The 24,508-nt window shown below is 41.6% G+C and overlaps 1 protein-coding gene across 3 annotated transcripts; it reads left to right on the plus strand.

The window, feature by feature from the left end:
- Window positions 1-1,988: 1,988 nt before the first annotated feature.
- LOC140481974 (atypical chemokine receptor 3-like) lies at window positions 1,989-18,474 on the plus strand. Of its 3 annotated transcripts, none has more exons than XM_072578751.1 (2): window positions 1,989-2,306; window positions 13,048-18,474. In XM_072578751.1, exon 2 carries the CDS (start codon window positions 13,080-13,082, stop codon window positions 14,175-14,177), a length of 1,098 nt encoding a protein of 365 aa, XP_072434852.1. In that variant the 5' UTR covers window positions 1,989-2,306; window positions 13,048-13,079; the 3' UTR covers window positions 14,178-18,474. The 3 variants fall into 3 exon arrangements, with proteins under 3 accessions (XP_072434852.1, XP_072434851.1, XP_072434853.1); XM_072578750.1 differs by lacking the exon at window positions 1,989-2,306 and adding an exon at window positions 2,576-2,761; XM_072578752.1 differs by lacking the exon at window positions 1,989-2,306 and adding an exon at window positions 3,939-4,059.
- The last annotated feature ends 6,034 nt before the right edge of the window (window positions 18,475-24,508 follow it).

Below are 24,508 nucleotides of genomic sequence, written 5' to 3' on the forward strand. Positions count from 1 at the left end.
TTGGTAAGGAAAGTTAAAACTCATGGTATCAGAGGTAATGTATTGGCATGGATAGAGAACTATTTGGCAGACAGGAAGCAAAGAGTTAGAATAAAGGGGTCCTTTTCAGCGTGGCAGGCAGTGATGAGTGGGGTGCTATAGGGTTCAGTGCTGGGACCGCAGCTGTTCACAATATACATTAATGATTTGGATGAAGGAATTGAAGCAATATCTCCAAATTTGCAGATGACACTAAGCTGGATGGCAGTGTGTGCTGTGAGGAGAATGCTAAGAGGTTGCAGGCCAACTTGGACAGATTGATTGAGTGGACAAACATGAGGGTATCCACTTTGGTCAAAAAAACAGGAAGGCAGAATGTTACCTGAATGATGGCAGTTTAGGAAAAGGTGAGGTGCAATGAGACCTGAGTGTTGGCATGCAGGTGACATGCTCTCCTTCATAACAAGACGATTTGAATATCAGAGTAAGGACGTCTTGCTGCAGTTATACAGGTTCTTGGTGAGTCACACCCTAAGTATTATGTGCAGTTTTGGTCTCCTAGTCTGAGGAAGGGCATTCTTACTTACAGCGAAGGTTCACCAGACTGATTCCTCAGATGGCAGGACTGACATGAGAAAATATTGGATCGAATGGGCTTGTTGTATTCGCCGGAATTTAGAAGAATGAGAGGGGATCTTGCGGAAACATATAAAATCCTGATGGGATTGGACAGGCTAGATTTAGGAAAAATATTCCCAATGTTGGGAAAGTCCAGAACAAGGGGTCACAGTCTAAGAATAAGAGGTAAGCAATTCAGGACTGAGATGAGAAAGAATTCCTTCACTCAGAGAGTTGTGAATCTGTGGAATTGTCTCCCACACAAAGCTATTGGGGCTAGTCCATTAGATATATATTCAAGAAGGAGCTGGATGTGGCCCTCGTGGCTAAAGGGATCAAGGGGTATGGGGAGAGGGTGGGAATGGGATACTGAGATTGCCTGATCAGCCATGATCATATTGAATGGTGGTGCAGGCTGGAAAGGCCAAATGACCTACTTCTGCACCTATTTTCTATGGTTCTCTGATCGTTCAGGTCTCAGACAGCTCGAGGATGACCATCATACTCATCAAAAGTTGACGGCACGGGGGAGCAGTACACAGGAGCAATATATTTTTAAAAGTCCACCTAGTTGCACTTAGATCTAATGATCGGAAGTCACATTTGCATGAAATGAATTGTGTGACTGTACCAATGAAAGAATCCTTTGCTTTTTAAACATTGCTGAACCACTAACAGTTTGCTGGTTCTCAGAAAGGCAGTGATAGCAAGATGCACTTTCAGTGAGGTCACCACCATTGCCATGATGATGCTGCCTGGGAAATGATCAGGACAATCAAGGTCATGTTAGCAGATAAGGGAAAAGTTTATTAGTGTATTTGAGCAAGGTTGAGGTGAAAGGTGTCGGTATTATGGCACAAGTCCTCTTACAGCATATCTCACTGCACCTTGCCTGCTGTCCCTCAGAAGCTTCATTCCATCGTGTGCCTGGTCACCATTCTCCTTTCATACCCTCATCACTGGAAGGGGCAGTGTCCTGAATGTCCTGTTGCTCAAGGCCTATCCTTGCTGTTGTGCCACACCATCGTGGCAAATGCAAGATCCTTATTGAGACATATTGACAAGCTCCACAGGATCTATCCAGGCATCTCACTTTCAGAAGTCCTCTGGCCTGCTTACTGGTGGCTCAGCTTGTGAAATTGCCACCTTTAGTCTCTCTCCTCAACATTTATGCTGGGGTTCCTCACAATGGCCAGCGGTCACCTCTTCATGCCAATCTTTAATATCCAGTCACAACATGACGACATCGAACTTCCCAACTTTTCAATTGGACAATCCCCGTGGAATTCCATTTCTGGTTTTGTGTTTGTCTCCAGATAATAACAAGAAGATGTTGTTTTAACCTGGAATTTTACAAGCGAGTTTCATATTTATCACTGCAATTTGCAAAGAAGTAAAATGAATAGGCTTTTCTTTGAACTCATCTGTCAACTGTTCGCTTTGCATTAAAATAACAACCGAGTAGATAAACACAGTTTCAGCGTTTTCAATTCGTAATAACAACTCTGGATATTACACAAGCATGGATAACTCCTGGATGCCGAAAAACGTGATAGCCTGATCCACTAATTTCTCTAAGAGGGAACTGCCCACTTACTAACCCCTGAGTTCCGTTTGGAGGCGTCTTCCTCGGAACACGGAATCCGTGCGACACAGCAGAAGGAATTTCCAGTAACACAGCTCTGAAGAGCGAGAGCGGCGGATTGCAGGTAACGTGTGAGCTTTTATTTTCCCTTGATCCATTTAACCTGACACTAAACTCTAGACATGTTCCGTCCTCAACGATATCCGTGGCATTGTGTGTGTAAAGCCTGCTTGTTTGTGTAAACACCGGCGAAAGAAAAGTTGTGTAGAACTGACTGCTGTTATCAACTGGAGCTGTTGTGGGCGAGCCTTGATAGCTCCCAGCAGTTGGACTGCTTATTGATATTGAAAGTGTCTCAGAAATGACTGATATCAAGCGCTGCAGGTTCATTCGTGCGAGAGTGAAAGCTGATAACTCCTCTCCTCGGTAACTAATTGGGGGCTTTATAAGTGTTCGGTCGGCATCTTCCTGCAAAATTACCATGCTTCATGTGCAAGCTCTTGGTCAGTCAGCAAGTCATTGAACTGCAGCCGGTCTCGCTTATTGAGAAACAAGCCAGGCTCTATACTCTTCCCCCAGGTAAGATCTCTGTGCCAACAGTGCAGACTCAGCCAAAGCACATTGCCTGAGGCCACCACACCATGTTTACACTATTAACAAATAGGCTCAAAATCAAACGCTTTCTTAATCTAAGATTTGGATTCAGGTGCTAATAGCTTATAAAAATGTTCGATCGCGCGTTTCTCAGATGCATGGACTTCTTCTGCTCATTTTCCTTCACGGTTAATGTAGCTGTCGGTTGAAAAACAAACTCTGCTGTTTGCTTTGGAATTGCTAGGTCGGAGACCTGACCTCTTCTTGCGTAGTTTCTCCTTAAGTGCTTCTTCATGAAATGTGGGTGGGGTGCCACAGTCCCGGAAAGAAAAGACAAGTGCCGGCCAGTAACCGGAGTTTTTTTTTCTTTGTCGACTGAAGTCTCCGAGTTGCTTGTACCTTAAGACCGAGACGATGTTCACGTTTTTCAGTCAGAATCAGTGAATTTTGATCGGGAGCGGGAGCAGAGTTGATTTCTTTACATCCCTGACTGACTAAGGATACATTGTTGCTGGGATCAGCAAAGAGAAACTGGAACACCATCGTCTTACTGAATTATTAGCGAGGCATTATTTTAGTCTTTATTGCACTGAAGGATGGGGGTGGGGGCGGGGGGAGGTAAACAAGATCCTCGGCCCCCAACAGGTTCTCGTTGGGACTTAGGCTCCACATGAGCGTTCTCTCATCCCTTCTCATTCCGATTAGCACAACCTCTCTCGCTCAGGGAGAAGAATTCATGCCCTAAAGGAAAGCACAAGAGTCGCTAGACAGGCCATCCAGCTGTCTGCGTTCATGCTTTAGACACATGGGTTGAAATCCCAATATCAGCTGGTGGAATTCAAATCGCACTTACAAAATGCAAATTAGTGCCCATGGAACTAGGGAATATGATATACCTGCCTAGTTTGATTTGCACGTGACTCCAGATCCTCAATAATGTAGTTGCCCCTTAACTACTCTGCAGTGCCAAAGCAAGGTTGGTTACCCATGCTGTCCATCTCATTGAAAAAGTATCTGTTCCTTGTGGTCAGGAGTTCCAATTTCTAACCATTCTTTAGGCAAATATGCTTCTCTTGAGTTCTATCTTTTGTTTTACAGTACGTATAAAATGTATTTGTATTCCCGCTCCCACTTTTTGGATCAGATCTTCCATGTCGATGACAATGTTTGGTACATTAGGTACACTACAAAGCTTTCTGTTTCATGATGGAACAGCTCCAATTTTCAGCCAAGTCTTTGATCTCAGTTGAAGCACAAAAAATGACCAATACAGCCACTCCAAGGTAAGTCCCACAATTGCAGCAGAGTTGAAGGAAATGGAGTTGCCTTTTCGGTTAAGTTTATAAAGGTCTTGACTCTTCGTGAATGTGTATGGAAGAGTGAGGAGACACATTTGGATTTTCAGTGAACAAATCAGAACCAGCTGTCCTCCCATTTGAACAAAATAAAGGCTGTGATCAAGGTTATCGTAGCAGTCTGTGAAATTGGTGGGAGAGTGGATTGGGAGGGGTAGGTTGGAAATGGGCATCCCATCCAGCATTTTGAAATCACCAGTTAATGAGCCACTTAGCTCCTTAATGGGTCCATCGACCGAATTTTTAAAAAAAATTTGTTGCCTGCTGCATTTTCCAAGCGTGAGATTTGAGAAAGTTTGGAAGTCATTTATGACAGCAATGGCAGGGTAGCACAAAGGCAAAATAATGATGGCTCCTGGGAAAATAGTTTCATGTAATAGAGGATTCCATTAGGATAGGTGATAACACCTGTAATTTTTTTTTAAAAAGTTGAGCTTTTTTGAACCTTTCATTTAGAGAGGAGGTGGTTCTTAAATTTGTAACTGACCAACTTCCTTGTTGACAACATTACCCCTCTTTTGCAGACTGTCCCGGCCTACCATACCAGTGGGGTGTAGAGTCTGTCCACCCAAGATTCGCTGTTGTATATTGGCCTTCTTCCCACCGGAAAGACAGTATTAGCCATCTAACATCTGAGTGGACAAGCTAGGATGGCTGGAGAAGAAACAAGTGGAGCATTCATATTCCATTTGGTCTCCCTCAGCCTGAGTGGGTGCATGAGTGAACAGTTGGGATGAGCTGTGGTCTTATCGGCCGTTGATGGTTAGTTGGAGTGTGTTCAGGTCAGTAAGGGTAGTCATTTACACCAGGCAAACTCTGAATTAGACAAAAGATTAACCAGCATAGCATTTTCAGGTATGTCCCTTCATGCACCTGTAGTCTTTCACCCTGAGTTCAGTACTGGAGACTTTTACGTGGTTTCCTGAACAGTGCAAATCAGCTTGTCGGACATTCCAACTTTATCGCCAATTACATTGTGCGGTGTGCCAGCTTGCACCCAGATTTCTCTGCTCTCACGGGAAAATTTGGGCTTTTGTTAGAATCAAGTAAAATCTGCATTTTACCATTCCTTTGGGATCAGCCTGGGAGTTAAGAAGATTGTCAAAAAAGGGCAGTAAAGCAGCATATGCTCGACATATTTTTGCATTGCCGTGTTATGTTGACAATGGTAGAATGGATGGCAGAAGCATTGCCTGCCAAGGGCCCTTTTGAGCTAGTTAAATGCTCAATTAAGGGCCACTTTCCACCTCTGCCAGGTTATTGCCAATGTTGAAGTGGGAATGGGGGGGGTTTCACTGCTCCCTGGAGAGACTCAGGCAGCGTCCCAATAGGTAGGAGCGTGGGGTCCTTTTTCTTGATAGTTGAGGCATGGCTGAGAGAGGGGCTCCTTGATGGTTATGGCATTCACCACATCAGTAACACTGCTAGTCCTCAGTCAGCCCCTCCCCCACACATCCTGATCACCTAGGTCCACCAGCCTGGTCTGCACAACCCTAGTCTAACCAGTTTGGAATGTGCAGGGCCGTCAATGCACCCTTATCCTGAAGGTGTACTCCTTCACGATGCTGCTGAAGCTACTGGCATGTGATTGGTCGGTCAACCATCCATACTAGAGTGGCAGTATTGCCACTTGCCACTTAATTGGTTGCTGTTGAGGAGATCCTTCTTAGCCATTCATAAGAAGAGTATAAGAGTTATTAGGTCACGTTGTGGCTGTACGGGACATTGGTTAGGCCACCTTTGGAAGATTGCATGTACATCTGGTCTCCCTCCTATTGGAAGAATATTGTGAAACTTGAAAGGGTTCAGAAAAGATTTATGAGGATGTTGACATGGTTGGAGGGTTTGAGCTATAGGGAGAGGTCGAATAAGCTGGGGCCCTTTGCCCTGGAGCATCAAAGACTGACGGGTGACCTCATAGAGGTTTATAAAATCATGAGGGACAAGGATGGGATAAATAGACAAGGTCTTTTCCTTGGGGTGGGGGAATCCAGAACTAGAGGGCATAGGTTTAGGGTGAGATTTAAAAGGAAAGATTTAAAAAGGACCTAATTGGCATTTTTTTTCATGCAGTGGGTGGTGCATGTATGGAATGAGCTACCAGAAGAAATTACAGCATTTAAAGGGCATCTGGATGGAGATATGAATGGGAAGGATTTAGAGGAATATGTGCCAATTGCTGGAAAATGGGACTAGATTAATTTATGATATCTGGTCAGCGTGGACGAGTTGGATCGAAGGGCCTGTACATTTCGATGCATCTATGACTCTATAACTCTTCTTCAGGACACTTTGATATATATTCCATAACATGCTGACAACCGCACTCAACCAGAATGATAAAAAGAACTCTAAAATACTTATTTGACTCTCTTAGTATAAATCATTACAAGTCAACACCACATGAGGAATGTGGGACCACACCCAATTCACAGGCAAACGTTTCTTTTTATCCATTGCTTTTCATGAAAGGAGAATCATACCCATGCAAACTTTGGCTTGTAGCCAAATTTCCAGTATGCTTGCCAGAGCACTGAAACATTTGGAAATGTACCCTTATATCGCACATCTGTTCATTTTGAAATTCTAAGAAATATCATATGCATTATTAAATACTCATATTCTCAGTTGAACACTTGCTTGTATTTTCTATTTTTTCTTGATAAGATCACAGACTTTTAAAGACAATTCCCAACTTTTTTTATCTATTGATTTGCCCTTGAGAAATCTTTTCACTTCATCATTCTGTGATCCTTAAGAATATTTAGTGTCTTTGTGATTCGTCAATGGCATATACTATTTATTGTGACATATTCATACTTAACTCATTCTAGAGTGCAATAAACAGGTAAATTGCATTTTAATTTTCATTCCCATTGCTTATATGACAATTAATTGTAAATTTACTTGTGAGATTTTTCTGTCTGTGGGACTATTTAATTCTACCATTTTTTACCTGGTTTTTCCTTGGTCACATTACCTCTCTTCCAAATGTTTAAGTCAGATATTTATTGTTTCAAGTTCCATTCTAAGACTTGAGCACATAGTCTTGGTTGATATTACAGTGCAGGGCTGAGGGAGTCCTATGGTGCTGCAGATACTTCCATTAAATGAAGGTTTAAACTGAGGTTCAATTTGTCTCCTCCAGTGGTTCAAGTGAAGGTTAGAACACTCCCACAGCTATATTCCTGGCTGCTGTTTCATATTTTCACAAAAGAATAAAATCACTAACCACTTATCTCACATGTCACAGCAGGCGAGACATGTCTGTTCTGTTACCTACCGAACATAGTCATTGAATTTTGAGGAAATCAATTGCATGAAGAGCAATTGCATATGCTTTTATGAGTTTTTGAAGCACTATAATATATGTCATAGAGTTACAGAGATATACAGCATGGAAACAGACCCTTCAGTCCCACTCATCACGCCAACCAGATATCCTAAATTAATCCACTCCCATTTGCCAACTCTTGGCCCATATCCCTCTAACCTTTTCTATTCATATACCCATCCAGATGCCTTTTAGATGTTGTAATAGTACCAGCCTCCGCCACTTCTTCTGGCAGCTCAATCCTTACACACACCACCCTTTGCATGAAAAAGTTGCCCCTTAGGTCCCTTTTAAATCTTTCCCCTCTCACTCTCAGTTTATGCCCTCTAGTACTGGAGTCCCCACCTTGTCTATTTATCCTATTCATGCCCCTCATGACTTTATAAACCTCTATAAGGTCACCCCTCAGTCTCTGACGCTCCAGGGAAAACAGCCCAGCCTATTCATCCTCTCCCTATAGCAAATGGCTCTCATTCATCATTCATTAGGTATCGGTAATGAAAGATTGTGCAGTAGTGGTAATACTGCTGGACTAGAAGATCAATAGCTTGATATTCTGGGGCATTGGTTCAAAGCCAACCATTGCAATTTATTTGATTAATCAATTTGGAATTGAATACTAGTATCAGAAGTAATTGCCATGGAACTATCATTTATTGTCACAAAGAACCATTTGTTAACCAGTTCCCTTTAGGTAGTATTGCGGTATGATCACTTAGCTAGTAATTGAGAAAGGGGCACAGGTTAAAATTACACTATGATAGATTTTGAGCTCAATTAATCTAGATTTTTCTTTTAAAACAAAAGCTATCCTATCGATGACCACAAAAAAATTGTATGAGTGAATGAAACCATTGTTGATTTTTATAAAAACCCATCACTTCAGTCATGTCCATTCGGGAAGGAAAATCTCACCTCGTATAACCTACATGTGACTCCAGATCCACAGCATTGTGGTTGATACTTAAATGCCTTCTGGAATGGCCTACCAAATTTCTTAGTTGTATCTACCCTTATGAAATCTGTTAAAATGAATGAACTGGACAGACCACCCATTGGCACAGTGGAACACAAATAGGATTGCCTCATCATTGACTCTGGACCCTATAAAGTCTTAAGGTATCAGTTCAAACATGGGCAAGGAAATCCCCCACTGAGTGCCATCTATAACCCACCCTCCACTGATGCAGCAACACTCTTTCATGTTGGAGATTCAATGTCCATCACTCAGCAGCATCATTCCCAATTGAAGTGGTGAGGTGCTAAAGGTTATTGTGGTAGGTGGTGAAGGAACCAAAAGTGGGAAGAACTTGCTTGATCTCAAACTAACCAATCTAGCTACAGATGCATCTGCTCATGACAGTATTAGGACTAGTCCTCCAGCATGTTATGTGGCACTATTACCATTCTAAGTGGAATGGGCATTGAAAAGAACTAGCAACTTAAGATTTGGCATCCATGAGGTGCTGTGGGCCATCAGCAGCAGCAGCAGCAGAACTGTACTCAAACACAAATTGCAACCTTGTGGCTGGCAAATCCCACACTCTTCCCTTACCATCTAACTGGATGATCAGCCCTAGTACAGTAGTAGACTCACCAACTTTAAGGGCATCTAAATGGTCATTGGATAAACATATGGATGAAAATGGAGTAGTGTGGGATAGATAGGCTTCAGATTGGCTCCACAGGTTGGCGCAACATCGAGGGCCGAAGAGCCTGTACTGTGCTGTGATGTTCAATGTTCTATGATCAATAAATAGTGCAGGAAGGCATGTCAGGAGTAGCACTAGGCATCTCTGAAAATGTGTTCCACCCAGCTGGTGAAACTGTGAGACAGGACTATACATAATTCAAACAGCATAAGCAACAAGCAATAGATCGGGACAAGCAAGCCCTGAAACAACTGATCAGGTCTGATCACTGCAGTTTTGCTATTCCCTATAGTCCCTGATGGGGGAGCCCAGCACATCAGTGCAAAAAATAAAGCTGAAGTGGATATATCTTCAACAAGATTTGCCAAGTAGATGATCCATGTTAATCTCTTTCTCAGGTCCATAGCATCACAGGTGCCAGTCTTCATGTTTGATTGACTCCCTCTGATAATAAGAAGCAGTTGAAGACACTGAATACTGCAAAGGCCATGGGCCCTGACAGCGTTCCAGCAATAATACATGAAAACGTGTGCTCCAGAACTAGTTACACCCACAGCCCAGCTCTTCCAACACAGTTACCAAACTGGCAAATACCCAACAATTGGAAAATTATTCAGGGAGATCCTGTACACAAAAAGCAGGACAAATCACCCATTCTCCTTTCATGGCTTTTTTTTCCAATTCTACTTACTTCCTGTCCTCAGACAACATCAGTGGCGACATGTTAAGCCAGCATGGCCTCATGATGAAACCTAGTGCGGCCTCATGGTGAAGCCTCGCATGGACCTAGGCACTCCGGCTTTGAGATGAACCCCAGTGCGGATCTGAGTTGGAGCCCAGTGTGGACTCATCTGCTCTGTCTGCTTTTATTTTCTCGCCTTCTCCGCTTTAGGACAGTAACGCTGGACCTTTAACTTATTTTCTTTCCAAATTTACACCGAAGCTTTTGTACCTAGGCACCTTTGTGCCTAAGATGGCGCGGAAATGGCAACTTTATATACCTTTCACTGTCTCATGTGCCCCTGTGCTTGAGTACATGTGACATTAAAACCTAATTCTAATTTTAAATCCAACCTGACCAATTGCTGTTCCAGCTTCCCTCAGGCATCAGCAAAGCAATGGAAAATGTCATTGACTATGTTTTCAAGTGGCACTTGCTTAGTAATAATCTTGGCACTGAAACTCAGTTAGGAGTCTGCTAGGGCCACTTAGGTCCTCACCTTGAAAGGGTCTTGGGCCAATCATAGGCAATATATGCTAATATCAAATGTGAAAGTGAAGACATCACTTGACTGGGTGTAAGATCAATTATTCCAAAAGAACTGGAGTCAATGTGAATCAGGGAAAAAAACTCCCCATTATTGGAGTGATAGATGACACATAGGAAGGTGGTAGTGGTTCTGGATGATAATTATCTGATCCGCAGGACATCACTGCAGGAGTTCCTCAGGTTGTGTTCGAGGCCTAACCATCTTCAGCTGCTTTATCAGTAATCTTCCTTTCATCGTAAGGTCAAAGGTGGGCTGATGACTACACAAAATTCAGCACCATTCGTGACTCCTCCTCAAGTGTTGAAGCAGTCCATTTCCAATTACAACAAGACCTGGACAAAATTCAGGCTGGGCTGATAAGTGGCAAGAAACATTTATGCCATACAAGTGTTAGGCAATGACCATCTCCAACAAGAGAGAATCCAACCATTTCCCTTAACATTTACTGATATTACCATCATTGAATCATTCACTATCAACACTTTGGTGTTATATTTGATCAGAAACAATAATATAAATATTGTGTCTACAACAGGAGGCTGCGTCTACAACAGCAGCTAGAAACTCTGTTGTGAGTAAGGTAATTCAGTATAGTCCTACCAGACTCTTTCATTAAGGAGCGAAAAAACTAGTGGTGGTTTAATCTGAGGGTCACCACACCTCAGGTGAAGGGAGAGATTGAGAAGGAAAGTCCTTCATGGTAATCTCAGTCAGTGTGGGAATTGAACTCACACTGTTGGCAAAACAGTTTTCAGCCAATTGAGCTAACCAACACCTTATAGTGAGTAACTCACTTCTTGACTCCTGAAAGCCTGTCCACCATCTAGAAGACGCAAGTCAGGAGGGTGATGGAATACTCTCCACTTGCCAGGATGAGTGTAGCATGACAACGAGGATAAAGCAGCCCACTTGATTGGCATCTTGTCCACCAGCTTCAATATGCAATCCTTCACCACTGACACACAATGACAGCAGTGCCTATAATTTACAAGATACACTGCATTAACTCAGTCAGGTTTTTGCCACAACATTTTCCAAACCCATGATCTCCACCACCTAAAAGGACAAGGACAATAAATGCGTGGGAAGACCACCCCCTGAAAGTTCCCATCCAAGCTGCACACCATTCTAACCTGGAATTGTGCAATCATTCCATCAGCATCACCAGGATAAAATCCTGGAATTCCCTCCCTAACATCACGATGGGTATGCCTAATACATGGAAGCCAGCAGTTCAAGAAACCCGCTCACCATCACTTCCAATCATTTAGAATTGGACAATAAATACTGATCTTATGAATGAAGTGAAAATAAATTGCAGCTGTCCCTTTAAATATGTAGTTGAGCACCAGCTTCGATTTCTGTGCTTGAGTTCTGAAGTGGGACTTGAGCCCAGATCTTATGATGTACAAGTATGCATGCTCCTAACTAAGCCAAAGCAGACAGGCAAGAGGCTGGAAGAACACAGTAAGCCAGGCAGCATCAGAAGGTGGAGAAGTCAACATTGCGGGTGTAACCCTTCTTCAGGACTGTAACCCTTCTCCACCGCCTGATGCTGCCTGGCTTGCTATGTTCTTCCAGCCTCCTGCCTGTCTGCTTTGGATTCCAGCATTTGCAGTTTTTTAGTCACTAACTAAGCTAAAGCTGACATATTTAGAATAGACTAAATATGTATCAACTTAACATGCACAAACAAAACATAGTATAAAGCAAATTGTTCCACTGTGATGGGCATTAACATAGTATAATATGTGGTTAGAACTACTGTACTGTATTTTCTAATGAAACCAATTTTGCATTTTCTTTAAGGCAAAGGTAGTATTAGAGGGTTCTCGGAATCAAGAGGACCTAAACCAATTATTTAGGATACGTGTGTTCAAATCACAGCATTGCAGTCTGAGAATTTAAGTTGAGTTTTTTTTTAAAAGTCAGGAAAGATATAGTTGATAACAATAAACTTGACACTGAAACTGTTAAGTTGTCTGAAAGAAGAACTTATTAACACGTGTGCTTAAGGAGGAAAGCCTGCTGTGGTTACCTAATCTGACCTATAGGTCCAGCTCCACACAACATACTTGACTCTTAACTGCCTTTAAACAGTGGTCTGGCAAGTCACTCAGTTAACTCCGGTCGGGATTAGGAATTGGGAACAAATTCTGGACTTGTCAGTAACACCCACATCCAGAGAATTTTTTTTTTGGAAAAGAGTACAGAAATTTAAGGGGTTTCTTTTTAAAGTTAAATAAGTCAGCCTTAAGAAAAGTGATGAGAATCAGTCTGGAAACAGTTTCAGTCCAGTTAGAGACATGGCTTATTGAAAGCAGCTTGTTTCCCTAGTTTGTTTCTGGAATGTTGTGAACCTAATGTTATGTTTATCTTTCAGATTTTAAATTTGATGTTACTAACTAATTGCACTGATCAGGCTGAAGATATGTTTTAGTGAGATAATATATGATGGTTGCACTATTTTGTCACACTTTTTGGGGGTCAGTTCATGATCATCTACTGCATTATCATTCCTCCCATCCCTCCTGTCAGCTTTCCTTATGGACGGGATATGAAATTATATATGAGGAATGCTGGTAATTGAGCTAAGCATTTAAAATTATTTCAGTGAATCAAAAAGATGAAGTCTTTAGATTTTTCTTTGTTTTTACAGATCTCTCTGAAATCTTATCATATCTGATCACCATGACAGCCGCTGATTTAATCAGCATCTGGGATTACTGGGATGAACAAAACCTCACCACAATGAACCAGACCTGGACCACTTGTGTAAATGACTCTGACTGTTTGACCTGGGAGATTTTCCACTGTCTGCACAATTTCTCTAAGAATGCGATCCTGCACACCATATCTTTCTTTTATATCCTGATTTTTGTCATCGGTTTGGTGGCCAACATCGTGGTGGTCTACGTGAACGTGAAGGCAAAACGATCAAGATACGAAACCCACTTCTACATCCTAAATCTAGCCATTGCAGACTTGTGTGTGGTCGTCACTCTCCCTTTCTGGGTCACATCTCTCATTCAGCACGGCACCTGGCCATTTGGGCAATTTATGTGCAAAAGTACTCACCTCATCTTCAGTGTCAATCTGTTTGGGAGCATCTTCTTTCTAACCTGCATGAGTGTGGACAGGTACATATCAATGGTGTGGTTCCGAGATTCCATTGACCATAAGAAAGATTTGATCCGTAAGATTATCTGCATGTTTGTTTGGATTTTTGCCTTTCTCATATCACTTCCAGATTTCTTCTTCTTGAAAGTGACTCCCAATTATCAAAATAAACCCATTTGCCATTTGGCTTATCCTGAAGAAAACTTTAGAGAATGGATGGCTGGGATGGAAATGATCTGCATCATCGTAGGCTTTATTATCCCATTTGCCATAATTGCAATTTTCTACTTTCTCCTAGCAACAGCCATTCCAGTCACAAGTGACCCAGAAAGAAAAAATAGCCGAAAGATAATATTTGTCTATGTGATTATTTTCCTTATCTGTTGGCTCCCCTATCACTCAATTTTATTTCTTGATTTTTTGTGGTTTCTAAACCTTTTATCTTTCAGCTGTGAACTGGAAAATTTCGTATATATGGCTTTCCATATCACTCAGTGTCTATCCCTAGTACACTGCTGTGCCAATCCCATACTTTATAGCTTCATCAATAAAAACTATAGATATGATCTCATGAAAGCTTTCATCGTCAAATATTCTGTCAAGTCTGGTATCACGAGACTTAAGGACACCACAGAAACAGAGTGCTCCATGTTAGAGGCAATCGCTTAATATAATCTCCACTCTTTTGAGCAGAAGCATTACCTTCTCAAATATCTATTAAACTGCAATAGCAAGTGCGGTGTTTGATTAAATAGTATAATTGCTATTATAGCCAAGTGTTTAAATATTCAGTGGAGTCTGTAGAATATTTTGGGTGCAAGTATTTTTCTAACTGGGAGATTTTGGATTTACAAGGTTGTAGGATTGAGCAAGTTGATTTAAAATCAGTGAGCCTAGTGTGCACAAATATGCCCCATAATTAATTATAATAGGGCCACATGAAACTATTTTTTTCAAACAGGCATAAGATCAGATGTCCTAGGGATGTAGACTATAATTGTTTAATCTTCTCCTTTGAACATTTCCTACACAGTAATGAGGGAGTTCATATTGAGTGCGGTAGTACTAATCTGACTTCGCATTTGTAGATATTTTCTAAACAACCTGTTCAGAGATATTTTTGTACACCTCTGGAGCAGGTGGGAGTTGAACCCCGGCTTCCTGGTTCTAAGGTGGGAACACTACCACTGTCGTTATTGCAGTTAAACCTCACTGTATAATTATTATGGGACTCTGTGACCTCAGCTGACTGGACAGTTGGATTGTGAGGCAGAGTGATGCCAAAAGTAGGGGTTCAATTCCTGCAAAAGCTGAGGCCTTGACCCTGCCCATCACCAGCAGCGTGGTGACCCTCAGGTTAAGTTCACCTCCTGTCATTTCTCTCTAATAAAGGAGAGCAGCCTTACGGGACGATGGTAACTATCACTATAATTATTCTGTTTTTTCAAATGATGATAACATTTCAGTTAAGGCAACTCATGTAAACAACTGTAAAGAATTCAAATGGGGTCTTTTATGTTGAAACAACACCAGCACAGAAGATAATATCCACAGGAGAATTTTAATGAAAATTCTCACCATGTAAAAAGTATTTGCATCTATGATTTTCCAGATTCCTGTGGTGTCATCTTCCATTTGGCAGTTAAAAGAGCAAGGAGATAACCTGTTCCCATCTTGCTTCTTGTTGACAGTGTTGTTGCACACATTGACATGTACATGATGCAATATCCAATTTGACCTAAGCTCAACCTCAAACCCAACATTCCTAGTGTAGTCAGTTTTGCCATAACGTGTGTTTCTTCAATGCAAATTGGCTTTAACGTGATTGAAGAATTTGGACAGTTATCTGTAGAATGTGAACTGTTCTTACCTGTAATAGCTATGACGTGATTCATGCCTCATTAGTTTAAATGACATGGCAATGCACGATTTTCTTATAACGCGACATTGCGCGAGAAGGAACTATCAGAACTGACTGTACTAAGAAGACTGCCTATTTCAGGCTCTGCAATATTACTTGCTCCATTTCCCTGACAGCTCACGTGCTGTTGGAACTCTCCTTTGTCATTTCCAGATTCAATTTCCTCAATGTTCCCTTGGCCAGTCTCTCATCTTTTGGTGCAATAAATCTAGATTCATTCAAAACCCTGCCTCCAGTTTCTTATCTCAAAGCAAGCACTGCCAAATTCAACTACCATGCATATCTTATGTGGCGTGACTCCCAGAATCCCTTCACTTTAAACCTCTCATTATTGCAGTTAAATCATTCCATGGGGTTGCTGCTTACCACTGTCACCTAGTCCAGATCTATAACTCTACTCATACCCTTATTCATCTGGCCTCAACCTCTTGTGCTTCCAGCAACCTTTCGCAGAAACAATGATGACCAAGCTTTCAACTACTAAGGCTGCCTACTCCAGCACTCCCTCCACAAAACCCACTGATTCTGAGTTCAGCTACTCCTCCTAACATTTTCTTCTTTGGTTTGGCATCCTCAAACCTGTCAACGTCCAAAGATGCTTTGAGTCATAGAGTCATAGAGATGTGCAGCATGGAAACAGACCCTTCAATCCAACCCATCCATGCCAACCAGATATCCCAACCTAATCTAGTCCCACCTGCCAGCACCCGGCCCATATTCCTCCAAACCCTTCCTATTCATATACCCATCCAAATGCCTCTTAAATGCTGCAATTGTACAGCCTCCACCACTTCCTCTAACAGCTCATTCCAGACACGTACCACCCTCTGTGTGAAAAAGTTGCCCCTTAAGTTTCTTTTATATCTTTCCTCTCTCACCCTAAACCTAAGCCCTCTAGTTCTGGACTCCCTGACCCCAGGGAAAAGACTTTGTCTATTTACCCTATCCATGCCTCTCGTGATTTTATAAATACAGTTGATACATAAATGCAAATTATGATTGTTGCAGTGAGTAATGTGAACTGCTCACTTCAGTGGCTTTTTTGTAACTTAGTCACAACTTTTCTTGTTTGAAAGAGCTTGCTTTCTTACTCACAAATTTTATTTATGTCTCCTTGGACACATAACTATGTTGCGTAATGAATGTTGGCAATAACCTTAAGCTTCAGTCGTCCCTACTGCTAATAAAATGATTACAAGTGGATAAAATGATTTCAAAAAGAAATTGTAAGGACATTTGAGGGACACCTGTAGAAGTCTGGGGATAGAACGGAGGATTTGCACTAACTGCATTACTATATGGACATGTACTCGATTAGCTGATAGTCACCATTTATGCTGTTGGGGCTCTATGATTCTAGGACGAGGTCATCTGCAACTATACTCCAAAGCAAAAAGGAACACAACTCCCTAAGGTGTGAGATGTCGCTGAGTGGTAGCACCCCCATTTCAATGTCAGAAGATCATGGATTTGTGCCACATCTTTGATCCTTGTACATGCAAACTACATGACACCTCTGTTTAATAGTGAGGCAGTGCCGCATGTTGGAGACATTTACATAATCCCTACAGTGTGAAAACAGGTCCTTCAGCCCAACAAGACCACACTGGCCCTTCGAAGAGTAGCCCACCCAGACCTATTCCCCTATCCTATGTTTACCCCTCACCAATTTACTTAACCTACACATCCCTGAACACTATGGGCAATTTAGCATGGCCAATTCACCTAACTTGCCCATTTATGGATTGTGGGAGGAAGCCCACACAGACACAGGGAGAATATATAAACACCACACAGCCAGTCACCTGAAGCTGGGATTGGACCTAGGTCCCTGGAGCTGTGAGGCAGCAGTGCTAACCACTGAGCCACCATGCCACCCCAATGAGCTGTTAACTGAGACTAGGTATGCCCCTCAAATGGTGTAAATTTTGCATGGTACTGTTCAAATAAAGGTTAGGGTTTTTACCTGCTATCTTGGCCAAAATCTGTTTTTCAACCAGCATCATTAGAACAGATCATGTCCTCATTATTACAGTTTTCAGAGCATTGCTTAATGCAAATTGGTCAACACGTTTTTTATATTACAGTAATGATTACACTTCAAAAGTAATTTGTTGATTGTAAAGAATTTTGGAATGACCTGAGGTTCTGAAATACTCCAGATAAATGCAAGCCCTGATTTGCTTACAATTTGATTCCTCACACATAGAATGTTGACTCCCAGTTTTGATTTATTCTCTATTGGGAAAGGCCTGGTTTCTGTTTGCTGCACAGCCTTGTACCATGAGGCTGGTATCAAAAGTTCATAGCTCATAACTTTTATGCACCTGAATCACTGCACTGACATATTTTTGGAAGTGCACATTGTACGGCACAAATCTCCCAGTTGCGATTGTGAAAAAGCTGAATTGTGTTTTCTGTTAGCGGGTCCAGGCTTTGCTCCATTATTTGTCATTTTTGCTGTGCACAACCAAAACATATTGTGTTGAGAACAGTACACTGTAAAATCTACTGTACTTTTGTAAGTAAAATTAAACATGCCTAAGATTTGTCTTACATTTTAATGTCAAAGGGTTCATATGGCTTCTGTATGAAAATCTGGATAAACCAGAGTAAACTAAAGGCAAAAACCTTTGGAAGATTTATCATAATGAGAATAATGGATTTGGGGTATAAAGAGGTTAGAACCCAGACTAAGATTTCAGATGTGTTGAAAACACTGTAAATTACGAAGAGGAAATTTGGTTTTAAGCTGTGCTGTTGAAGATAGCCCAAGTTTTAGCAGCCATAGTATTCAATATAGTTAATATGTTATAATATATATATCCATGTAGCAGTTTAGCAATTCATAATCAGTCTTTGTTTTCATTAAACACTATTGCCGAGGTAAACTGATTTTCCTGCAGTAAAACATCACTGAATGTAAAGGTATTAGTTGCACTGACAATGCATCAATATGTCTGTCTTGCATTGATGTTAAAATGTATAAACTGTACCAATTTCATACAAGTGGTCTTTCAATAAATAATACAATACAGCAATTAATTTTTGTAAATGCATTGTTAAGTTTTAAAGAACTATTGCCAACTTACAAACAACTAACATCCAAATAAAGTCATTATGACTGTCCATGCAAATATGAATCCCACTGTGTCAAGTACAAGCTTCTAGAGAGTTTCCTCCACTTTATAATATGCAAGAATGTATCACATCTCTGACCTTGCCTTCTAGTATTTGGTACAAATTTCTTGCAAGTTGCTGCTTGTGAATCTAGCTTCCCACTAGCAGTGTTGGATTACAGAAGTGATTCTTCATAATTTCACCTTTGAGAATAGTTTGTAAGAGTATCATTATTCAGTTGAATTAGAAGAAAATACAATTTTCAAGGGGAACTCTTAACTTTTATCTGTTGCTCATCTTCTGAGGAGGATGTTGGGCTATTTTAAGGTAGCATAGAATTCTATTGTTATAGCAGCCCATTTAAAAAGATTATGGCTGTTCCCACCTGAGTGCAAGAATTCCAGTTATAAGCCTGATGGCCTTATCTTACATAAGGAAGATTTCATATTATGAGGGGAATTAGTAGCTGAAAAATCCTAGTTTAAGGTTACACCACTTGACATAATTTTCTGTAACTGCCTTATGGAATTCTTTGGAAAGTAAAGGCTGGAATTCCTCCAAAGAAAGTGGCGGGGGGGGGGGGGGGGGGGTGGTGAGGGTTGGGGTGGGGGCTTTGGTGGAGCAGCTGGTCTCAAAGATTTAATTTTGTTTTGGCTAAATCTTTCAATGGATCACTGAATCTACTCTTTGGAGTGAATCTTGCCACTTAATGTCCCTTACTGCCTCTTCAAATACTGCGATAGCCTTTCTGGAGTTTGCCAGGTGCACCTTAAACAGCGAGTTGACTTTGCATGCGCAGTGTCCGTGTTCCAGGAAAGCAAATAGTCATGGGATGGATGGAGAGAAGTATGATGGATTAACCCGATTATTTATGATTTACTGTACCTTTTTCCTTGATTCGTCAATCATCTTCAATTTTGCAAACTGAATATGGATGTAGAAGCAGTGTTATCCCAGTATCTGCGACAGTCCTGTTTTAAAGGTGCGGGATTAGTCTTGTTCCCTTCCTCCCTCTTTTAGTTTCCTTGACGTTATTCTGTTTTTGATAAGGTTACCTAACTTTTATTTACATCAACCTCCTAGCATGATCATTGATGAACAGAAAACATGGCCAATTTTCCCTTCAACAACAAAAGGCACTGAGGCCATTCCATTATCCAGGCTGGGATCAGCTAGCCCAATAAACTGTGGAATCATTGGAGGATCAGGACCTAGCTTTAAAAGAATTCCTGTGCAAACGACAAGCAGTGTGTTTTTGCCTCAGTCTCTTGTTTTCTTTCAATCTCCAACACAATTTATAATAAATACCAGCATATGCAGGCATGAGATTACAATCTTAAAAAGGAGAACTGGAGTTTGGCATCATATGCTTGAGTTCCACAGAATGACAAACATTCCCACCTCTAGTAAGGAGTCTCACAGAAAACAATGATCTAACAAGGAGTCCCTCTGTTCCTATAGCTCTCAAAAAGAATTCCTACTGCTTCTCTTCTGTTTTAATATTAGTTTTATTATTGATCAATGTAATTTTTAAAGCACCATTAATGCAAAGAACATTTCAAGTCATTTCATAGAAAAAAAACACAAGGATAACAGATGCTGCACATGATAGATAAGCACAAAAAAGAACCTGCTGAAAGCTCTCCTTGCAACTTAGCAACAAAGGGAGTAACTGCAGACAACAAAATTGATTCAAAGTAAGTCAGCAAGGGCTGTAGTGAGGCCTAAGCAGAATTACATGCAGGAAAGTTTTTCACAAATTGGGATTGGAGGAGAATGCAACAATGGATGCCAGCAAAGAGTGTTTTGAGTCAGAACAATACTAAGTGAATTTAAAACTGAGAATGAGAATTTTAAGCTGGGGATATTGGGGAACAAGGAAACCAAGGTAGGTTAAGTCATTGGATCTGGTTCTGGTTAATGTGGGATGGGATTTGGGCAGCAAGGTTTTGAGTTAACTGAATACTGCTTTGGAAGCAGTGTTATCCCAGTGTCTGTAGTGATTGTGACAAGTCACAAGTGCAAGTCATATGAAACAGGAAAAAAGAACAGAATTACGCCATTTGGCCCATTGAGTCCACTCTGCTGTTCAGTGTGATTGTGACTGATCTTTTGCCTCAATGTAATATTCCCGAACCTTTCACATACTCCTCAACGCCCTTACCTTCTAGAAATCTGTATTTCTTTCTTTACTAAATTCGGTGACATTAGCTCCATCACCTTCTGTGGTAGAGAATTCCACAGGCTCACCACCCTCTGGGTGAAGAAATGACCTGTCGTACATTTTGAGGCACTAGCTTTCAAACTGCTGCTTCTTTTTCAGGTGGTCGTGGAGCAGAATCATATCACACAGAATTTATAGCAACAGGATCGCAGTGTCATAGAATGTCATGGGTTCATGTCACACCGCAGGTGACCCCACTGCACTATACACACACATGCTCACACACAGACTCCTATAGATGCACACAGCCACGCAGACCCTCTCTCATACACAAGCTCTCTCAAATGTTCACACAAACACCCCCCCACTCACATCCACACGTGCAACCTCTCACAGACTTATACCCCGTTACATTCACACACATTCTCTCATAGACACTCACACCCCCCCCCCCCCCCCCCCCCCACCCCACACACACACCCACATGAACACACTCAGTCTCTCCTGCACACACACACACACATGTGGGGTGAATTTGTACTTGCAGAGTTATATTTTATTTTGCTCAAAAACTGCATAAATCCATGTAACCCAACTTTAGAAGTAGAATCAGTCTGATCTAAAGTTGGGAAACAGACTTTAACTCCACACCTTTAATGCATTACCTGAGCTGAGATGAGATGGCACCTATTATTAAAAGCTATCCTGAGAATGTAACTTTAAAAAAAGTTCCAGGATTTACATATGAAGGAACAAAAACTAACATGGTCATTCTAAAAGATGAAAGACGTGAGCTAAATTTGTTTAATGTTACTGCAATCCTGTTGCTATAAATTCTGTGTTGTATGATTCTGCTCCACAACCACCTGATGAAGAAGCAGCACTTTGAAAGCTAATGCCTCCAAATAAACCTGTTGGTCTATAACCTGGTGTTGTGTGATTTTAACTTTGTGCACCCCAGTCCAACACCAACTCCTTCAAATCACGGATATTTTGAGATTGTGACCCCTTCATCTGGAACTTCCAGACAGGGGAAACATCATCCCTGCATCCAGATAATTCAGCCCTGTCAGAATTTAAATGCTTCAGTGAGATCCCCTGTGATTCCGCTGAGCTGTAGTGAACACAGGTCCAACTCAACAAATTTCTCCTCATATGACAAAACTCTCACGCAAGGAATCAATCTGGTGAACCTTCGCTGCCATCTCTCTGTGCCAAGTATATCATTTCTGAGGCAAGGAAACCACAACTACACACAGTGCTTCAGGTGTGTTCCCACCAAGGTAAGACTTAGTGAGGCTGCAGGCAAGACTCCCCTGTCCCTATGCTCAAAACAAACCTTTTTCCGATGAAGGCTAATGTAGCATTCTTGCTTTCTTGCTTGCTTTCAGTATCTGGTACCCAAGTCCCTTTGACAATCAATATTTCCCAATCTATCACCGTTTAAATAACAATATGCCATTCTGTTTTTCCATGTTATACTCCATCTGCCATGTATATGCTTTATTCACTCAATCTTTCTAAATTTTGTTGTAGCCACTTTGTGTCCTCCCCATTACTCACACACCACATGAAGTGCAATGAGACCTGGGTGCCCTTATACATCAAATACTAAAAGCAAGCAGAAATCTACAATGGGCGACAAAAAAAGCAAATGGTATGTTGGTCATCATAATGAGAAGATTAGAGTACAGGAGCAGGGATGTCTTGCTGCAGTTGTACAGGGTCTTAGTGAGATCACGCCTGGGGCATTGTGTGCAGTTTTGGTTTCCTTATCTGAGGAAGAAATTTCTAGCTATGGAGGGAATGCAGCAAAGGTTTACCATACTGATGCCTGGGATAGCAGGACTGGCATATGAAGAGAGACTGGATTGGTTAAGACGATATTCATTGGAATTTAGAATAGTGAGGAGGGATCTCAGAAGCCTACAAAATTTTAACAGGACTAGACAGGATAAATGCAGGATGTTCCTGATGGATTATGGATTCGGGATAGGCCATTTGGAACTGAAATGAAAATTTTCTTCACCCAAGTGAGCCTGTGGAATTCTCTGCCATAGAAAGTAGTCAAGGTCAAAACATTGATTGTTTTCAAGACCTGATCAGGTGTACCCTAGAACTCTGTGGGAAGCTAGGGAAGTGATTGCTGGGCTTCTAACTGAGATATTTATATCATCAATAGTCTCAGGTGAGGTACCGGAAGACTGGAGGTCAGCAAATGTGGTGCCACTGTTTAAGAAAGGTGGTAAGGACAAGCTGGGAATCTATAGACCAGTGAGCCTGACGTTGGCGGTGGGCAAGTTGTTGGAGGGGATCCTGAGGGACAGGATGTACATGTATTTGGAAAGGCAAGGACTGACTAGGGATAGTCGGCATGGCTTTTTGCGTGGGAAATCATGCCTCACAAACTTTAGTTTTTTGAAGAAGTAACAAAGAGGATTGATGAGGGCAGAGCGGTAGATGTGATCTTTATGGACTTCAATAAGGCGTTCAACAAGGTTCCCCACAGGAGATGGGTTAGCAAGGTTAGAGCTCATGGAATACAGGGAGAACTAGCCATTTGGATATAGAACTGGCTCAAAGATAGAAGACAGAGGGTGGCGGTAGAGGGTTGTTTTTCAGACTGGAAGACTGACCAGTGGAGTGCCACAAGGATCGGTACTTTTCATCATTTATACAAATGATTTGGAAGTGAGCATAAGAGGTATAGTTAGTAAGTTTGCAGATGACACCAAAATTGGAGGTGTAGTGAACAGTGATGAAGGTTACCTCAGATTACAATGAGATCTTGATCAAATGGGCCAATGGGCTGAGAAGTTACAGATGGAGTTTAACTCAGATAAATGCGAGGTGCTCCATTTTGGGAAAGCAAATCTTAGCAGGACCTAAACACTTAATGGTAAGGTTTTAGGGAGTGTTGCTGAACAAAGAGACCTTGGAGTGCAGGTTCATAGCTCCTTGAAAGTAGAGTCACAGGTAGATATGATAGTGAAGAAAGTGTTTGGTATGCTTTCATTTATCAGTCAGAGTATTAAATACAGGAGTTGGGAGGTCATGTTATATCTGTACAGGACACTGGTTAGGCCACTATTGGAATATTGCGTGCAATTCTGGTCTCCTTCCAATTGGAAAGATGTTGTGAAACTTGAAAGGGTTCAGAAAAAGTTTACAAGGAAGTTACCATGGTTGGAGGATTTGAGCTATAGGGAGAGGTTGAATAGGCTGGGGCTGTTATCGCAGGAGTAGCAGAGGCTGAGGGGTAACGTTATAGAGGTTTACAAAATCATGAGGGGCATGGCTAGGATAAATAGACATAGTCTCGCCCCTGGGGTTGGGAAGTCCAGAACTAGAGGGCGTAGTTTTAGGATGAGATATAATAGAGATCTAAGGAGCAATTTCTTCATGCAGAGAGTGGCATTCGTATGGAATGAGCTGCCAGAGGAAGTGGTGGAGGTGAGTATAATTGCAACATTTAAAAGGCATCAGGGTGGGTATATGAATAGGAAGGGTTTGAAGGGATATGGGCCAGGTGCTGGCAGGTGGGACTAGGTTGGATTGCGATATCTGGTTGGCACGGACAAGTTGGATCGAAGGGTCTGTTTCTGTGCTGTACATCTCTATGACTCCATGACTATAACTTCGATACAGTTCTTAGGACTGAAGGGATCAAAAAGTATGGAGAAAAAGCAAGAACAGGGAGTCGGGTTGGATGATCAGCAATGACCATACTGAGTGTGCAGCAAGAATAAAGGGCTGAATGTCTTCTTCCTGCTCCTATACTCTATGGTTTCTGTT

This window comes from Chiloscyllium punctatum, chromosome 10 (genome assembly GCF_047496795.1).
Source record: "Chiloscyllium punctatum isolate Juve2018m chromosome 10, sChiPun1.3, whole genome shotgun sequence".
NCBI lineage: Eukaryota > Metazoa > Chordata > Chondrichthyes > Orectolobiformes > Hemiscylliidae > Chiloscyllium > Chiloscyllium punctatum.

Bases quoted from the DNA above. Each gene is read 5' to 3' on its own strand.
- LOC140481974 (XM_072578750.1), top strand. From the start codon at position 2,671: ATGTGCAAGCTCTTGGTCAGTCAGCAAGTCATTGAACTGCAGCCGGTC. The intron at 2,762-13,047 runs GTAAGATCTCTG...TTGTTTTTACAG, and splicing joins GCTCTATACTCTTCCCCCAG to ATCTCTCTGAAATCTTATCA.